General features: G+C 35.2%; 1 protein-coding gene across 10 annotated transcripts in view; it reads right to left on the reverse strand.

The window, feature by feature from the left end:
* Positions 1-5,896: 5,896 nt before the first annotated feature.
* Positions 5,897-21,065, reverse strand: part of LOC121422786 (fibropellin-1-like) — a 49,540-nt gene continuing 34,371 nt past the window's right edge. For 8 of the 10 annotated variants that reach the window (XM_041617985.1, XM_041617984.1, XM_041617977.1 and 5 more), the window contains 9 exons: positions 16,499-16,609; positions 13,584-13,697; positions 12,597-12,710; positions 12,095-12,208; positions 9,269-9,391; positions 8,660-8,773; positions 7,914-8,042; positions 7,393-7,588; positions 5,897-5,968 (listed from right to left, as the gene is read on the reverse strand). In XM_041617985.1, the coding sequence (XP_041473919.1) occupies positions 5,908-5,968; positions 7,393-7,588; positions 7,914-8,042; positions 8,660-8,773; positions 9,269-9,391; positions 12,095-12,208; positions 12,597-12,710; positions 13,584-13,697; positions 16,499-16,609 (1,076 nt within the window). In that variant the 3' untranslated portion in view covers positions 5,897-5,907. The remainder of the gene's footprint in view (positions 5,969-7,392; positions 7,589-7,913; positions 8,043-8,659; positions 8,774-9,268; positions 9,392-12,094; positions 12,209-12,596; positions 12,711-13,583; positions 13,698-16,498; positions 16,610-21,065) is intronic. The other 2 variants (XM_041617981.1, XM_041617976.1) reach the window with 2 other exon arrangements.

Raw genomic sequence — 21,065 nt, forward strand, 5'->3', positions numbered from 1 at the left:
AATTACTGTCCGAGGCTTATACGTGTTAGAACTAATGTAAAGGGATTTCAGTAAGAATACTGAATCTTTTTTTTAATAATTCTCAAGTTCAAGGTCAAGGTGAAGTTACATCATAGATGTCAGATTTCAACATTTATTGCTCAACTTAGAATGAATCCTCTTTAGGTTTGGGCTATGGTCCATTTCGAGTGTATTTTTATTTTTTTAAGGTCCATCCATACTAGTCTCTAGAGCAAATTTTTACAGATGAAGGAGGATGGCGCTGAGACACGTTTATATAGAGATGCTATCCTAGCCTTCCTCCTAGGCCTTTGGTCTGCCAATTTAGCATTCCGTTTATTTTCTGACGTCTTTACCCCTGTACTTAGTAGCTCTCCATAGAATGGCGACTATCATCTACACCTTCATAAGTGTTAGTGTCTATGCCGGCAAGTTTTATGTCACGTTTGCAGGGGTCTTTATAACGGAGGTGTGATCTACCGATGGGGTGAGATCAATCACACAGCTCACCTTACCTTGGCGAATCCAAGAAGGGATTCGCCAAGGTTTCATGCGGCAAACATGCCCCAACCACCTGAGGTGCCTTTGACTAAGGAGCGAGAATAAGCTTTTCAGCAGGTACGCTGAAGGGCCTCTGTATCTTTCACTTTGTCCTGCCATTTAACGTGCATGATACGTCCGAGGCAGCTGACATGGAAGGTGTTTAGCCACTTTTCTTGGTCGGCGTAAGTTTTCCAGGACTTACTTCCGTGCAGGAGCTTGGCCATGACTGTGACAGATTTTACAATCCTGATGCTTATATGCTGGTCCTCTGAAAGGGGGCAAGAGACATATAGTCGGTCCAAGGTAGGTGAGGAGTCCACCACAACCAGACAAGTGTGTGCTGTTGATATACACATCTGGAGGACAGTCGGTGTCTTGAGTTTATCAGGATTTCTGACTGTCTCACAGAATGATGGATGATCCAAACCCTTTACATGCACAGGACAGGCAGCTGTTATGTATATTCCTCTTGAGAGGCAGGGGCGACATCGTTTCTGTAAAACATTTCACGAATGAGAACAATCCTGACCGTGGAACAGTCTTGGGGGAGCCTATCTTCTGCAGGAGGCCAAAGAGTGCACTCCTGCTGACCAAGTCAATGGCTCTTGTCAGGAGGAAAATTCCAATAATAATGGATAAAGGAAGTTAATAAGTTAACTAATTTTTTGACAAAAAATTAAGGAGAAATCATTTTTCAATTCATATATTACTTTAAAGTCATTTCACTGGAAAAGTATGGTTGCACAGAAATAAAAAAAGGATCAAAACTCCCGAAATCATAGGCCAAACCTTGAATGGTTTCATTCTAAAGTAAGCGGTTGATGTCAAAACCTATCAACCATCTGACCATCTTGGACATGACTTGACCTCGAACTAAAAATTGAGTGATTAAAAGAAATGAATCATTCTCACTGAAATCCCCTTACATGAGCTCCAATACATAACAACAACCTTATTAGGGAGAGCACTTCTTCAAGGTTCAATAGTCTCGGAAGTAGTTTTTTTTTCTTAATATGGCGTTTAGTGATGGCGTTTAGTGGTCATGTTGGATTATTTTGACCTGGAGATGATCCTATATTGCAAAATTATTAACAGAAATGGAATCAACATACCAAATAACTCACGAAAAGAGGGATTATTCATGATTCTGGGACAAAAACTTGAGAATTAATAAAAGAAATGAGTATTCTTATTGATATCCCTTTACATTAGTTCTAACACGAATAAGCCTCCGAAAGTAATTTTTCAAGATGGCGGGTGGCGGCCATCTTGGATTTGATCTGAAGATTATCCATTATGCAAAATTACAGCATGAATTGAATCAACATACCAAATGACTTACGAATAGAGTTATTATTCATGATTATGGGGCAAAGAGTTCAAAAGTTGATATTTCAAGATGGCGTCATATGGCGGCCATCTTGGATTTGACCTGAAGATAACATTATATTGAAAAATAGAAAGCAGAAAGAGATTCTGCACACCCCAAAACCCCTAAAACGAGTTATTACTCATCATTTTGTGGACAGGGGTTCAAAAGTTAGGTTTTCAAGATGACATCTGGCGGCCATTTTGGATTTATGCAAATTAGCAAAATTGCCCAAACGGCAACTTTTGGCAACCAAGCTGAATTTGTTCTAGGACCCCATAGGAACACGAATCAGGAAAAAAACTTCATCGGAAAGAACATTTCTAGGTTGGTGTATTGAGCCTATGAGACTGTCAAATCGACTAACATAAGACGCATGCACACACACCTTTACGTACGTCATCATCCCTCTCTTATTCTGTTAATTCTTGTCTCATATGAAATTTTATTTCTGTTTGTATCTTCATTTAAACTGTCCGAAAGCATTCATCATAAACAATATCATGAATATAGTAATGATGTGAAAATAGAGATCTCGAATAGACAAATTGCAAAGAAATGATTATTAAATTATGATCTTTACTCATCGAGAATAAAAAAATGTTTTACATCTTCTCTTATGTCGAAGAATAGTTCTATTAATGATGGTATGATAAAGACATTTTGTATAACTTCCTATCTAAAAATCTATTTCTAGGGTCAATAGTAATTCCATCTACCCGAATACCTAGAACTGCACATGCTTATTTCTGTGATGTAGACTTTGACTCAGAATAGCGTCAGAAGGGAGTCAACACTGTTACGAATAAAAAAGACCCAATTTCGAGTAATCATCACTCAGTACCAAATAAGAATATGTTCTAGGTTCAGTTGCATTATTCATACTTTTTTAACAAAATGTATGAACTAAGTTAAACATGTTTCTGGGTATAAAAAGCTGTCACCAATGGCCAAAAATAAACTGGCTTATTGAAACAAAACATGCATTACAATAGAAAATTCACCATTAAAACCTTCATCACATGCAAAATGTACTTTATAATTACATGAAAAAAAATGTTTTACATGTTAACGTTTAAGAGTTATTCATGAATGGTATTCACATTCATAATGAGGTACCAAACATATATTGAATATTGCAATGTTTCATATATAGGCTTTTGGAAAAGATTTTGAATTAATCATTTTTCCATCGACCTTGAAACTTCAAAAAATCTACTGCCAATTCAATTTGTTCATTACTGGAAAGTAAAAAAATCCTACACCTCAGATATTACAATCCATTAATTGAATGTTTTTGTTCCTAACTAAATACATTATTATCTATTCATAAAATAATGATGATCAAAAAGTGCTCGATATGGAGTATCTACGAACCGTTAAGCCTGGCACACATACACGATCTGCTGCTATCCGAATGTCAGAGAAACTGTAATAGCATTTAAAATGAACATTCGAACTTATAAAATCTTATCGATCAAAGTTCCGAACATTGGTATGGTGTACAAATAATTAATGTTTATGAATGCAATGGACAGAATAGTTCATGAGGTGAAAATGAAGTGTTCCATTCAACGAGGCGCAACAGAGCTGAAGGGATCGTTCATTTCATGTTTCAATTCATGAAGTATTTTGTCCATTGCACGAATGAAAAGAGCATTCTTTGAGACCTAAATATAGATTATATGAATTTTTTACATTTCGATGAAAAAATATGGTCATGCAGTTCAAGCTCGGTCCGTTGATTATCGCGTACATACAACATGCTCGCTGCAAACACAACTTAGCCCGCATTCTGAAGTCGGGTTTATCTTAAACTCAGGTTAAAGTTGTCAGTGGTTTAAGTATGGGTAGCAAATTGTTTAAAGGACAAGTCCACCCCAACAAAAACTTGATTTGAATAAAAAGAGAAAAATTCAACAAGCATAACACTGAAAATTTCATCAAAATCGGATGTAAAATAAGAAAGTTATGGCATTTTAAAGTTTCGCTTATTTTCAACAAAATAGTTATATGAACGAGCCAGTTACATCCAAATGAGAGTTGATGACATCACTCACTCACTATTTCTTTTGTAATTTATTATATGAAATATTTTCATTTTCTCGTCATTGTCACGTGGAATGAAGTTTCATTCCTCCCTGAACACATGGAATTCCATTATTTTAACATTTTGTGCTTCAGGCAAGGAGGTCCTAATCGTCAAATTCGTAAAAATTGAAAATATTGTATAATTCAAACAATAAAAAACAAAAGAAATAGTGAGTGAGTGACATCATCAACTCTCTCATTTGGATGTAACTGGCTCGTTCATATAACTATTTTGTTGAAAATAAGCGAAACTTTGAAATGTCATGACCTTCTTATTTTACACCCGATTTTGATGAAATTTTCAGAATTGTGCTTGTCTGATTTTTCTATATTGATTCAAATCAACATTTTTTCTGGGGTGGACTTGACCTTTAATCACTAACAGTAGAGATATATTTCAGCTCATTTGGCTCTCTATTCATTCATTATTGTCTGGGAAGTATAAATAGATGATTGCCTTTAACATCATTGAATCGGAAAGAGCACAGGAAACATAAGAAACGTTCAAACAATAAAAAACAAAAGAAATAGTGAGTGAGTGACATCATCAACTCTCTCATTTGGATGTAACTGGCTCGTTCATATAAGTATTTTGATGAAAATAAGCGAAACTTTGAAATGTCATGACCTTCTTATTTTACACCCGATTTTGATGAAATTTTCAGAATTGTGCTTGTCTGATTTTTCTATATTGATTCAAATCAACATCAAACAATAAAAAACAAAAGAAATAGTGAGTGAGTGACATCATCAACTCTCTCATTTGGATGTAACTGGCTCGTTCATATAAGTATTTTGATGAAAATAAGCGAAACTTTGAAATGTCATGACCTTCTTATTTTACACCCGATTTTGATGAAATTTTCAGAATTGTGCTTGTCTGATTTTTCTATATTGATTCAAATCAACATTTTTTCTGGGGTGGACTTGACCTTTAATCACTAACAGTAGAGATATATTTCAGCTCATTTGGCTCTCTATTCATTCATTATTGTCTGGGAAGTATAAATAGATGATTGCCTTTAACATCATTGAATCGGAAAGAGCACAGGAAACATAAGAAACGTACAACTTAATACACAAAATTGACACTTTTTGCTTCCCATAATTTTAGCACACAGTTAGTTCATGGTCTGTATTAAGCCTGACTTCAGAATACAGGCCAGGTGGTTTTATTTGTGGTGCCTGCAGTCTCGGTGCGCGCGTGCAATGGACAAAATCGTATGGATCCAAAATTTCATGGTTGATGACGTCATTGTAAAACGGACTGAATGATCGATATCAAACAACAAATCAAATGACAAGGATTTATATAGGTGTCATATAAATACTTATATCGAATCTCCAGTCTATTTCTACCCTGCCTCCCTGTAGAAATAAAAACAATTTAAATTGCAAAATCGGCTGCGGCTCAAACTCGATTAGGATTGAACTCTGACAAGTCTTGCATCAAAGCAATGATATAATGTTTCTTCTTGGAACGTTCATGTTAACTGCAAATTGTCATTTGTTTAAAAAATGCATCTTAAGCTTTCTGTTGCACATTTGGTAATCTCTTGTTTTCAAACAAATAAGCACCTCATACATCGAAAACAAAATGAACACACTGGGATGTTGGGCGGAAGTTAACTACAGTAGAAAAAAACCTAAATTCATGAATTTCCTTTTAAATACCTTCTCTTAATAAAATATACAGTTAAAAAATCCCTTTATTTTCTTTTAAGTAGTGAAAAGGTGAGGTAATAAAAATGAGTTGAAAGAAAGGAAGGGGAAAGAAGAAGAAAGATGAGTATGGAAGAAATATTCCTACAACATTCTAAACTATCCTTAATTTTCTCATATAATATACATTTTAGCACGTAAAAGATTTTAGTACATCAAGCATGTTTTCCGGAGAGAATGGGTTAAGGTTGCCTCGCCGGTGCCAAACTCTGTTTATATCTCGTCCATCTATCAAGCCCAGTTCTGAAATTGAAGAGAAATATATTGGAAAATTGTTTTATGTTTAGTTCTCACGACGCAAGAGTAATATTCATAGCAGGAAGCTTATATCCCCCATATGACCAGGTATTCATCTTTTTATGCCAAAACCATGTAGAAAAAGTGATCAGGGGCCCGTAACAAAAAGCTTAGCAATGATCGTAGAACATTTTCTACCATTGATTGCATTGACTACAATGTACAATCAATCTTGAAAATCAAGCGCACGATCAATCACCAACCTTTGTGTTACGAGACCCAGATGACAAAATTCAATGGTCAGGAGAGCATTTTATCAACATGTCAGTCGGATCTGACAACCTTCTTTGATTTTAACTGGCTGTGAAGCACTGTTAATATGGTAAGATTTGGATAAAACGGGACCTGTAGGATGAAACGTCCGACAAGCCCTTTCTTGTTATTTCAATACATTGCAGAAAGCTGACCAGATGAGTTGATCTCAGATGTCAGCATGCCTACATCATTTATATAATCAAATGAAAAGATCTTCGATCTCATCTTATCGCCTCTTCTACAGCATGTAGACATGGTATACATGGCGAGATCCATGTCTAGTCATTTTGTTCACTCATCTTTCGTCAACAGAAATACAGACAACACTATTCAAGATATTACCTGGTGGGTGTTTCATAAAGCTGTTCGTTAGATAAGAACGACTGGCTATCCTTTCTTTTGGTAAATAGTATACACCATAGGCGATGGTTTAGCGCGTAAGGATCACCAGTCGTTCTTAAAGTCACTCTTAACTTACGAACAGCTTTATGAAACGGCCCCCCAGGCCCCTTAACATAATACTCAGCGATGCATTGTGGACCTAATTCTTAAGAATGATTACACCAATACAATCAATCGTATATACACACACAAACCCTCACACACAACTTCGCACATGCACCTACACACACATATATATTTATATCTATATCAGCCACATGATTTATCATAAAGCTTTATGTTACGCGACCCTGATCATATACTTTAACAGTAAAGACATGACGAGATACGGAATCTATACACGTGATCATCTCTTCTAGGAAATTGTGACGGGATCCAAGATTCTAGCCGTCTGGTCATCTCTGCACATGCAGGATCTTGAACGACACACACACACACACACACACACAATGAGAAGGAGAAGGTGCTTATAATTGTAGAAATTAAAACGTTATAAAAAAATACCCACGGATTATCATTATCATCATCATCATTACCATATCGTTATCATCAAAATCATCATTATCATCATCGACATCATGAACATTAAAATCATCATAATCATCGTCGACATCATCATTACCATCGTCATCATCATCATCATCATTAACACGTCACCAAACAAGTAATGGGGATAAAATCGGTTGTCTATACACGCCAACTGCAATACTTACTTGAATGATTTTTTAATCCCTCTGCAACTATCTGCTTTCTTAACCGAGGTCCAGGTCGTATAAAGTATCTCCTCCTCACACAGTCGACACTGGCCAGTCCAGGCCGTGGTCCTCTCACCTCCTGCATGGTCTACCGTAAAACCGAAGGAAGGCAGCTGACATTGGATAGATGAGTACCCTATGAGTATTCCATTGGCTGGAGGACAAAGGAACCGTGCAGAGAGGTCATGAAATAGAAGTTGAGTTATTATCACTGGAAATCATGAAATACATGTATGTGTTGAATCGAACATACTATCATGAGAGGGATACACACATATAGATGTTTTTTGTTGTCGTTAAAAACAAAACCAAACACATTTCGCGTTTCATAAGGCATTTGGTACATAGAAATGACGTCTCTTCGTTCTTTACAAATATGTTATTAACCCAGAGAGAGAGAGAGGGGGGGGGGGTAGAGATAGAGAGGTGGAAGATAGCATGGACCTATAGGTCCATGAAGAGAGCAAGGAGATACTCACGCCAACTGTTGATAGAACCCTCGATATCTGCAACGTATTCACCAAGGAGTAACCCGGATGTTGTCTGGGTTATGTTGACATAATCGTTACACTCATTGTACCAGATGCCTGAGATGTTACAATACCCAACTGAAATATAGCAAAAAGGGGTGCAAATCAGGCGCAAATCTTAATAAAGTCATGGGCTTTCATAACAAAAACCTTGCGATCACGGGCCTGATTGTCTCAGTGTTTTTTTCACAACATATGTATTATTATTTTTGTTCCTTTGCAACGGATACAAATATTTATGTCTATATATGGTATACAATTTGTTTTTGTTTGACGGAAGTGAAATAAATAAATTTGATATTTTTCTTGACTGAAAAGATTGATGTGTGCATTTATAGTATAACTCATCTTATGTTTACCTGAGGTGTCATAAGGTTTCATGATGTTGATGTTAAGAAAGTATTGGGGTTTTACGCGTGTTTTAAGTGAAATAAAGTCAAGTGTAAAGGGGATGATTTCGTATGGAAAAAAATTACTAAATCTATTTATGCTTAGAAACAATGAACATAATGAACTGCACACGATATAATCCAAATTCTGTGAAATTAAGTGAAATATCCTGTGGGTGATCAATAAATGCATTAAATATGGCGTCATCTAACACCAACAGCATAACCGCATTACTTCAACAACTTAATCTGTAACATGATGCGTATCAGTTCCGGCGAGATGTAGTGTAACATTGAAAGTTTTACCTATTCTGCAGTTGATACCGGTGTACCCCGGTCTGCAATCACAGTGGTATGAATTAACACCATCCACGCAAGTGCCTCCATTTTGACAGGGTAAACTACTACATTCGTTGATTTCTGCAAGAAAAAAAAACATTAAAAATACCTTTGTCGCACTATAAAGGCACGTAAAAGAATTAGATTTTCTTGTTAGTATACTAATATATAATCTAAATAATTTAATTATGTACTTGCATGAGTAGTACCGGGATGTTATTATACTAGAAGAGATGAGCCCCATCACATGTTTGACATGTTATGGGATAAAGTGTGTTTATGAAGCCAAGCTTTTCATGCGCACGATCGAGAGAGAAAAATATTGAGAAAATCTATGAAAAATAAGACAGTGACAACCCGGAATACCAATTTTGCCACATCTTTGAGGGAAGATAAAATGGCTAGATAAGAGAGCAATTATATTAGAGAAATTAAAATGGAAATAAAGAAAAAAAAGGAGAATAAATGAATAATAACAAAATGAATAGATGCATGAATAAATAAATCAATATAAAAAAGGAATGAATAAATTGATAAACAGACACTATATTCCATAAAAAATCCATATGCACTTACCAAATTCACATCGATTTCCAACATATCCCGCAGGGCAAGTGCAGATGTATTCCATAGATCCCGGTACCAGGCCCAGACAGGTTCCTCCATTCAAGCATGACCATGACGTACAGACATTAGAAACTACGCACAGTGACAAGAAAAAAAATGACATAAAGCAAGAGCGGTGTCAGGATGTTATTATCAGGGGTAGGACCACCTTAAAGCGACATCATTTTTTTAATGACTGGTGTAGATTAAGACGTAAATTTTTAAAAAAATTCTCTCCTTCCTCCCTTCTCTTTTCACTTTTCTCTTTCCTTATTGGAGACCTTAAATTACACATGGCCGCCACTAAATGGTTCTACAAAATGAATACCAATTCTTTTAGAAGTTTTACTGAATATCAAAGTATGTTAAATAAAACGGAGTGTCTTTCACTCATTTGGGACTGACCGAAATGAAGAAAAAAATCTTAGGTACCTCCCATGCTTAATGTAAAAACACACTTTTGCCTGAAATCACTATCAATTCAGAAAAAAAAATCATACAGTTCTGGCCTCCATGGTCTCTCTTTATGGAAGCAGGAGACCGTCAAAAACACGGATATACGTCGTGTCGTAATTCAATTTACTACACGACGTAAATAATTACGTAGTGTAGCAATTCGAATTACTACACGACGTAAATAATTACGTAGTGTAGTAATTCGAATTACTACACGACGTAATTCCGAATTACTGCCCAACGATTTAATGTCATGACGTTAAATGAATTAGTGTCGCTACATCAAATAATTAAGGTCGTGTAGTAATTCGAATTACTACACGACGTAAATAATTACGTAGTGTAGTAATTCCAATTACTACACTACCTAAATAATTACGTCGTGTAGTAAATAATTACTACACGACGTAATTCCGAATTACTGCTCAACGATTTAACGTCATGACGTTAAATGAATTAGTGTAGTGACGTTAAATCAACCAATGAGACCGTTCGTTATATGAGCGCAATGCGAAGAGCTGAGACTACAGAGTATTGTACAGGAACGTACCGGCAGGAAGTTAGTTGGATGTTCGACATTTGATATTCAAACTGTGAAGTTGGTTTGATATTCAGGTTCGATATTCAAACGCCTGTGAAGCTGGACCAACATTCGATATTCAAATATATTCAGGGGTTTTGAAAGCTAAGGGGTTTTACAGGTGCAGCACGTCTCGGGCAACCATAACAACACTGGCGTGCCCAAGAACGAGGACAATTAGGGGACAAACGTCAGTGAATAAAAGGGCAAGAATTTTTTTTTCGAGGGGCCCCCAGGGATACCCCGACGGCCTAGCCGGGGTAACACGTATCTTAACTTGTAGAAATCGACTCGGGCAACCATATAAACACTAGTTTGACCTGGTGCATGCACATTTAGGGGGCTCAAATTAACAAAATTAAAGGAATAAAGGGCTATTTATCGCATTTTGTTTATTTTTTTTCCAAGGGGCCCCCAGGAATATCCCGACGGTCTATCCGGGGTAACCACCTACCCTAACTTGTAGAACTTGACTCGGTTACCCGGTGCATGCACATTAACGGGGGGCTAAAATTAACAAAACGGAATATTTCAAGCATGGGGAACCACGTTCCTGACTAATCTCTTGGTGCCGCCAGTGGATAGAGTAAAACAAACAAGGAAAGAGAGAATACATAATAGGAGAGAGAGAAGCGAAAGGGGGAGATTGGAAAAAAGGAGGGGGAACGGGAGAGAAAGAGAAGGGAGAACGGAGGGGTCATCATTGTATGAACATGATGTTTTATGATTGTGCCCCGAGCATTAGGGCGAAGCTCAATGCGTGATAAGAACAAAAAGAGGGGGCACACAATGGCGCATGCAGCAAAAATTTGCTTCGTAATAAGTCTCGAGCCAGCGAGAAAAAAAAACACCTTTAACTTTGAGATTGATTTTGACATGGTATGCATAAAATAACGTATCTTTCATCTTTCTTTCCTTTCTTTCCTTTTATCATTTCCTATTGTTCTCGGTTGTAGAACATTTTTTTTTTGGGGGGGGCAGTACTATGCGGATCGGGTCCGTGGCAATATTGGTCCAGCTTCACAGGCGTTTGAATATCGAACCTGAATATCAAACCAACTTCACAGCGGAATATCAAATGTCGAACATCCAACTAACTTCCTGCCGGTACGTTCCTGTACAATACTCTGTAGTCTCAGCTCTTCGCATTGCGCTCATATAACGAACGGTCTCATTGGTTGATTTAACGTCACTACACTAATTCATTTAACGTCATGACGTTAAATCGTTGAGCAGTAATTCGGAATTACGTCGTGTAGTAATTATTTACTACACGACGTAATTATTTAGGTAGTGTAGTAATTGGAATTACTACACTACGTAATTATTTACGTCGTGTAGTAATTCGAATTACTACACGACCTTAATTATTTGATGTAGCGACACAAATTCATTTAACGTCATGACATTAAATCGTTGGGCAGTAATTCGGAATAACGTCGTGTAGTAATTCGAATTACTACACTACGTAATTATTTACGTCGTGTAGTAATTCGAATTGCTACACTACGTAATTATTTACGTCGTGTAGTAAATTGAATTACGACACGACGTATATCCGTGTTTTTGACGGTCTCCAGCTTGCATACATGGTCTCTCTTTATAGAATTTCACTTTCCCCTAGGTTTATCCCTTTTCCACTTTTTTTTGGTTTGTTTTATGACTTAATATCACAGGACGCTATACAGTAGACAAACACGTACCACGTCCTTTAATTTATCGCACGAATCAACCAAACTAGGAACTGCCATATTAATTACCTGAAGCACAATTGTTGCCGTAGTATCCCTGCAAGCATCTACACTGGAAGCCATTGACTCCGTCCTCGCATGTACCCCCATTAAGACACGGATTACTTTCGCATTCATTTAAATCTGCACATAAATCATTTTCCAAAACCGGTGATTATTCAGGTTTTTTTTCTCCAAATATATGGAACGTATCTTCATGTTACAAAATATTACCCTTTGCCTTGAAGAGTATATTATTTTTTTATTTTATCTCCTAAATAAAATAACGTTCAGGAGAAAGAAATATGAATAGCCAGGATCATGAGGATAATGAAAAAATGATACTACCATGAATGCATCTATGACTTACAAGTGCGATTAATGAAACAGATAAATGCAGTAACCTCTAATTAACATTTTATTCGAAGATTAATGTACTTCGGCACTGCCGGTAAGTTAAATACTCATGTAGGATACCGTTTTCTTTGCATTATGCATGTCCGTTTTCCAAAGTTATTGAGAGCATTCTCACCTGAATTGCATTCCATTCCAGTATAACCAGACGGACATTCACAGCTATATCTATTGATTTCATCAAAGCAGGTTCCGCCATTTTGACATGGGTTGGATGCACACTCATCGACATCTGTGATGGATTAATAACATTTCAAGCGTATACAAAGAGATATAAAAGAGGCTTGAAGTGTCGAAATCAACACAATCTATAGCCTATGGCCCGTATTCTGAAGTCAGGTTTAACTTAAACTCAGGTATAAAGTTGTTGTACAAGTATGGATAGCCAATTGCTACATAAATCACTAACAGTATCATATTTCAGCTCATTTGGCTCTCAAATCATCCATAATTATCTACGAAGTATGAATAGATGACTGTCTACAGCATCGATGAATCAGGAAAGAGCACAGCAAACATAAGAAACATACAACTAAAACTTTTTTGACTTCCCATAATTATTTTTTCAGAGAGTTAGACCATGGTCTGACTTCAGAATACGGGCCTTTGAGTTTATCTCAGCAATTTGTCATTAAAATAGTTGTATGATATTGACAGGCCTCAAGCATTGTTAAGAAATACTCAAAGATGAATGTAACTTATATTAAGCTTTTTAATGCGGTGTTATAAGATACGTAGCTTCCTAGGGTAATTAATAAAAATGGTAAGAGTGATATGATATTATTAAAAAAAAGTTCTTATTTGCCTGAAAGAATTCAGGCCATTGTTGTTCTAACTCGTAGTTTCCTATTACATTACTGTCATTTGTTTACTTTTCTATGTTTCTTTAAAGTGAAATTGCTAATAATAATAATGATAATAATGATAACATTTGTAGGGCGCTTAATACTAATGTTTCTAATCAGTCTATCAATTAAATTACCAGGGAAAATATATATTTTTTATTTTCCCTGGTAAATTTAAGAAACAAACGAAGTGCAACTAAGATGTGCACCTCCATTGACCAACACACAATTTGATCTATGAATGCTGTATCCCTGATTACCTTCTTCACACGTTGTTCCTGTAAATCCTAGTGCGCATGTGCAAGTAAATCCTCCAATCCCATCCGTACACGTAGCTCCATTCAAGCACGGGTTGTGAGAACATTCGTCTATATCTTGAAAAAATAAATTCGCTTCATTACAGTATCCGTCTTTGCCAATCATATTAAAACCTCTTCGGCTACATAGTACAATACTTGTATGTAATCGCCAGACATGTATGATGATATCAATATCTTAACCACTAACTTAAGTAGACTAGCTAAGTTACTGGTTGAGATATTGATATCATCATTCATAAGAATAAAATGATGACATGAAAAATGATCAGTAAGATAAAACGTTCTAATAACTGATTTTCATTTGCAGAAAATTCTTTGTACCACAGAAGACAAAGCCTGAAACAAACTTAGTAAAGGATTAAAACTTGATGATGATGATCCACATCATTTCTATTGCGCCATATTTCTGTTATAAACATTCATAGGCTCATCCAATTAGGTTAATTACAAATCTGCAGAAATAAGTGGGTTTTGAGAGACTATTTGAAGAGTTTAATGTTGTCAATTTCACGGAATGAAGAAGGAAGTTCCAGAGACGTAGAGCAATAGATGAAAAGGCACGGTCTCCATATCCCTAGTGTGTGAAGGGTACATGAAGAGTGACACCAGTACCAGAAGAGCGCAAGCCATGACGTAGACGGTGCTGTTCTATTAGGGAAGTCACAAAACCTGGAGCTAAACAATGGACAGATTTGAAAGTTAGGAGAAGAATGTTAAATTCGATCCTGTACTTAATTGGTAACCAGTGCAACTCCGCAAAAACAAAGGTGATGTGGTCGTAGCAGCAGCAGCATTTAGTACGCTCAGGAGTATGTTCAGCATAATGGAAGGAAGACCAGCCAGCAGACTGTTACAGAAGTCAATCTTACAGGTGATCAAGGAATGAATTAGGCATTCTGCTGCAGATATGTATATGTCTATATGGTAGTATGCCACTTGGCATATCTTGGGAATATGCTTGTCCATCTTAATACACTAGTCGAAGCAGGCACCCAGATTACGGACATTCTCTGAAGGAGGGACGGACACACTGCGAACTTGAAGGTTTTGTGGGGCAATCTTGTTTCGCATATGTGGTGAATAAAAGACTAGATATTCAGCCTTTTAATGATTCAGCTTCTCAAAATTAATTACCATCCATGACCGGATATCTGCCAGGCAGTTAGTTAGACGAGAAATATCAACATTACCAGTCAACATTGGATTATTGTTGCTGGACTATGTTGAACCGACGTTGGAAACGTTGTTGGTCTGACGATGCATTCGCGTGCACTTCTATCAATGCAACATTGCCTGCCAACGTTGAGACAACGTTGGTCCCACGCTGTATTGTTACCTGGGAACTTTAATCCTTGCAACTCCTTAGGTAAGATCAGTTTAAAGGAACTCAAAAGAGTTTGATTGGAAAGTGGTTTAGCAGACTTTCACACAAAGGCAAGTTTTCTAGAGAATGCCTACACCTCCACTCCCGCGATGCTTCTGGGGAAATGTAGCGGTCTGTAACCAGCAGGAGTTATCCTAGAAGCAGTAACAGGCTCATGTGATCTTTGATCAAATCTGAGTTATTACTTGCTGACCAGCAATTAATCAGTCCAAGTTTAAACCTAGCAAGCTCAGAATCAGAATTACATATAACTGATGGTTCAGTCAAAGCTATTTTCTTTCCGCCCCTGCATCCTCTGTGACCATGTCGGCGTCTATGTATTCCCAATTTCCTGATCATTCCATGAGAAGAACAAAACAATTTCCGCTGGAGGGATCCCATCTATTTCCATATTTACTCCAGTTCATTTGCACTATACCTAATACAAGGCATAACACAGAAGGGCAAATTTCATTCAGTCACAGTGCTTTTGTAGTGGAGGTGCTAACACAACAGACTACTTGTAGCAACACACAATAGCATTCTTAAAACATCCCATTGTATCCACTTCGAACTTGACTGTTCATGCATTGCAAACATCAGAAGGCACTGAACTCAATCAAATACATTACATGAACAAGGACATGTGGGACATGGGAGAAATGCTGGAATGACAGCAACTGAAATCTGAAGAATCTGGTTTCCAAACTTCCTGGCAGTAGAGTTTCCAAAACAAGTTGAAAAAGGTCCTCCACTGTCCATGTACCAGTCCAGATGAATCACTCAAAACTCACATATACAACATGATAGTGCAAATACAACAAATATGATAGAGCAAAAAACAGGGGTCGCCACATAAGGCGCATACAACTTCACAAATGAAATTAAGCCTACCAATGCAATCCTCAACCTATTCTTAAACCTTAGATATCACGATTACGTACAGTTCCGAATACATGTATAGCTACCTATTGGTGCCCCAGTAGTAATATCAGGAGCCCCTTATTTAATATATCTTATAACGTTTATTCACTATTGTCGTTTTTTCAATTCAATTCAATTTCAATTCAATTTTATTTATTTCACTTCCATCAAACAAAAAAATATTGTATACCATATATATAAAAATAAGTATTTGTATCCATTGCAAAGAAACAAAAATAATAATACACATGTTGTGAAAAAAACTTACACGATTTGGGCAACACATTGGAGGTTTTAAATAAGTATACTATTTTTCAATAGAAATTAAATTAAGATGGAAATGGAGGGACCCACTAAAAAGCAATGCTTGTACAATGTGGGCTCCTCAAAAATAGAGGTACCCCATATGTTAATTTTATCCATTCAATGTAATATGCAATGCAAAATGGTCCATTATGTAGTTTGTTAGGACGCATTTTAAGACAAAATATAATTTCCATCTTTTAGCAAAGGCTGTAGCTGCTGAATTCATGTTATATAAAGATGAACCATTGAGCTATTAGCTTACTTGATTCACAATTCGGCCCACCGAAGCCATTCAGGCAATCACATCGATATCCATTGATTTCATCAGTGCAAGCTCCATTCTCACAAGGATTACTGGCGCATTCGTCAATATCTGAAAAGGTGAAGCAATGTTGTAATATATGTCTTTTCTCGTACTTTGCATATTGCTGGACTTTTTTTCATAGTATTTTCATTCTTGATGTAACACAAATCATATTTTTCATAATTTATCTTTCTAAACTTGTAATTTATTTCAGGAGGATTTTGATCTTATTACGTAGTAGTCTATTTATTATTACTTACAAAACAATGATTATATTGATGTATGGAAACGGTTAATCATAGTGATAGAACCTTCAGAACATGTCTGTGTACCTTACAAACATGTAACAAATGTATATCTGACATACTTCCATTTCATGATATTTCTGATAATGAGTTTATTGATGTATTTTTTTCCTCTCAAGAACCAAGAAACAGTGAACAATTTAATGCATTAACTTCTTTAAGTAATAATGTACATGTACAGGTTGTAAATAGTGAAAGTGACTCAAATATTGCCAATTCTTGCCATACAAATGATAATGAATTTATTACTGATTCAGTTAACAAATGTGAATATTATTTAGAGGATGAATTTATTAACAAAATCGGAAAGTCAAATGTAAATAACTGCTTTAGCTTTATCCACTTTAATTCAAGGAGCCTTAGTAAAAACTTTGATTACATTAGTGCATATTTAGATAATCTTGATTTCACATTTACAATATATGGTTTTTCAGAAACATGGATTAATATTAATACCCCCATTCTATTTACTAAATGTAGTTATACATTCATTCATTCTGATCGTCAATCTGGAAGAGGTGGTGGTGTTGGCATGTTAATATTGAACTCTATTCATTATAAAGTCAGATATGACATCATGCCCAAATCGAATGATTATGAATCAATTTTCATTGAAATAAATCATAACAAACACAAACCAGTTATAGTTGGTGCAGTTTATAGAAAACCAACATCTAATATTAAATCGTTTACTGATATATTGGATGATTCACTCTCAAGGCTTTTAAACGAAAATAAATTGACTTATATCATGGGTGACTTCAATATTGATCATTTGAAAATACTCCAAAATAATGTTAGTGATTTCACAAACATGATATTTTCTCATTCTTTTTTACCCCTTATTGATCAACCTACAAGGGTTACCAAAATCTCTGCATCATTAATTGATAATATTTATACCAATAATATATGTGCATCTATAACTCCTGGGATTCTTTATTGTGATGCTACTGATCACTTTCCAATATTTCAAGTAACATATCACACAAATTTTCCAAAGCTTGATTCTTTTACTTATCGCAAAATAAATGATGACACATTACAAGCTTTAAAGGATGATCTAGTAAATACAAATTGGAATAATATCTTACAAAATGATCATGTTGATGATGCTTATAATATTTTCAGTGACACTCTTAAAACTATTTATGACAAAAATTTGATAAGGACAGTAAAAAAAACTCACAATAGGTGTAAAAAGCCTTGGTTAACGATGGAATTAGTCAAACTAATACGTAAAAAACATAGGTTATACAAAAAATATTGCAAAAATCCTATTATAGCAAACAAAAAATCACATAGAAATACACGCAATATAGTAAACAAATTATTGCGGAAGGCTCGAAAAGATTATTATTATAACAAATTTCTAGTTAACAAAAATAACCTTAAGAATACCTGGAACATTATAAAAGACTTGATAGGAAATAAGAATACAACTTTACCAACGTATATGATTGTAAATGGTGACAAAATTGAAGATAATAGAGCTATTGCAAATTCCTTTAATGATTTATTTGTGAACCTTGGTAAAAAATTACCGATTGAGGATAATTCTTTTGATTTTGAACAATACATGTTGCACAAAATACCTGAGAGATCACTCTTTTTAAAACCTGTTGATGAAAATGAAGTGTTAAACATTGTTAAATCTCTCAAATCCTCGAGTTCGTCTGGTATTGATGATTTAAATGGCAAAGTCATTAAAGCTATTATTTATACTATTGTAACTCCTATCACTTATATTTTAAATTTATCTATTACATCGGGAATAGTTCCATCTAAATTAAAAGTTGCTAAAGTTGTTCCGATTCATAAAAAAATGACAAACATGATATCTCAAACTACCGTCCTATTTCAATATTGCCCTTTTTCTCCAAGATATTAGAAAAAGTTGTTTATACCCGTATTTATGATTACTTGTGTATAAACGATATTATCAGTCCATGTCAATATGGTTTTCAAAAGAATATTTCAACTGAAATGGCTCTAATTGACTTACATGATACAATTATTTCTTCTTTAAATAAAAAATTACATACGATTGGAATCTTTGTAGACTTATCTAAAGCCTTTGACTCAATAGACCACGATATTTTAATAAAAAAGTTATATATGTATGGGATCCGTGGTGTTCCCTTACTATGGTTAAAAAATTATCTTTCAGATAGATTACAATATGTATCTTTCAATAAAACACTTTCTGACCCACTCCCCATTTGTTGCGGTATTCCTCAAGGCTCAATCCTTGGCCCGCTTCTCTATATTATCTATGTTAATGATTTCTGTTATTGTTCTAATGTTTTTAAGTTCATATTATTTGCTGACGATACTACTTTGTTAATATCTCATAAAAATATTGTTGAATTATCCAATATAATATCAACTGAACTCAATAATGTTAGTAAATGGTTTGACAACAACAGGTTAGTTATCAATGTTGAGAAGTCTAATCATATATATTTCCATAATAAACAAAAAGCTTTACCCAATGAATTGAATGAAAATTTTACAGTAAGATTAAAACAATCAGTTTTAAACAGACTTGACGTGGTCCAGTTTTTAGGTTGCACCATCGACCAACATGTTACTTGGATACATCATATACAATCTATCTCATGTAAAATTTCTAAAATCACTGGCATTCTTAGTAAATTACGTCATATTTTACCCCAAACTATTATGAAATTATTATATAATACTCTTATCCTCCCCCACTTAACTTATTGCAATAGTGTTTGGGGCAATACTTATAAATCACGTCTACAGGGCATCTATAAATTACAAAAGAGAGTCTTAAGAATATGTACCCATGCAGAATTTAGAGCCCCATCAAAACCCATTTTTATATCTCTAAACGTTTTGAACATATACCAACTCAATAAATATTGCACAATGATTTTGATGTTTAAATATCATAAACAAATCCTTCCACGTGCATTGAATAACATGTTTTCTCTTAATAGCAGTATTCACTCTTATAATACAAGAAGTTCTTCTAAATTCCATGTTGGTAAAGTCAATAAAGAGTTCATGTTACAATCCATACGGTACTCAGGCCCATCTTTCTGGAACTCCCTTCCCTCATCCATTCTTGTTTCCCCTTCTCCAAATGTATTCAAACGAAGACTCAAATTATATCTTTTATCTCATGATATGAATTATTGATAATTTGACCAAATTCCTTGCATTGTATTTTGTGTTGTATTTGTATTTGAATGTATTTATTTATGTCTCTTAATGTATTTCAATTTTCTTCTCATTTTCCTTTCTAAAACATGTTTTGATTCTTCAATTCTATGACTTTCTCTCGTTGGATTACTGCCTCGACAAAAACTTAATGTTTTTTTTTGCAGTATTCCTCAATTCCATCCTTTTCTTGATATCTCTGTATCACTTTATTTATGATGGTGGGCCCCAAGTCTGCGCACCTAACAATTTGAGTTAAGATTTAACATGAATTTCTTCTTATTTCACAAAATCTTTCAGTTGATAATGTTCCTTACATTATAATGAGTTAGTGTACCAAATATCTCATAAAAAATGTGAAAGAAATATATGATTTTCTTGGAAAAAACCTCGGGCAGTCATTTTCAAATTGAAAAAAAAATGGTACCCCATGTCTGCGCACTCATTCACTTTGCACACGATTCGGGGATTTTGATGAGAAAGGCTGCATTTTGAGGCTGTCACATGAAATGCCCTGAATTCATTATTTTTCCACCATTTTGAGTCGGATTTTTTAATGAATACCTGTCTATGTATTGCATGTGTAAAGTTCGTGTTCGTTGCGTATCTTCTTTTACTTGAATATCGCAGATACGCGGGTGCGCAGACTTGGGAGACCGCGCAGACATGGGGGAACTGACCATAACATAAGCATGTTTACATGTATATCTTTATAATGTTTTTTTGTTTGTTTTACAATCTGTTATGCTTACATGCATTTATCTGTATATATTTTTTATTGGAATTGAAAAAAAACGAATTGAATTGAAATTGAATTAAAAGAGAATAAAAACGGATTAATTGTGACAGTCTGAATGAACAAGAATCATCATCCGATACTTGAATACCTTATGGAATATATATTTTTTCAGGGTCTCAGGGGAAGAGAACACCACATGACATACTGTATATTATCAACCAAAAGACAAAGATTTTTTAAATTAAGCATTAGGATAATGGCCAAGGGGTACTACTTTACACTTTAGATA

The sequence above is a fragment of the Lytechinus variegatus genome, chromosome 10 (assembly GCF_018143015.1).
Source record: "Lytechinus variegatus isolate NC3 chromosome 10, Lvar_3.0, whole genome shotgun sequence".
NCBI lineage: Eukaryota > Metazoa > Echinodermata > Echinoidea > Temnopleuroida > Toxopneustidae > Lytechinus > Lytechinus variegatus.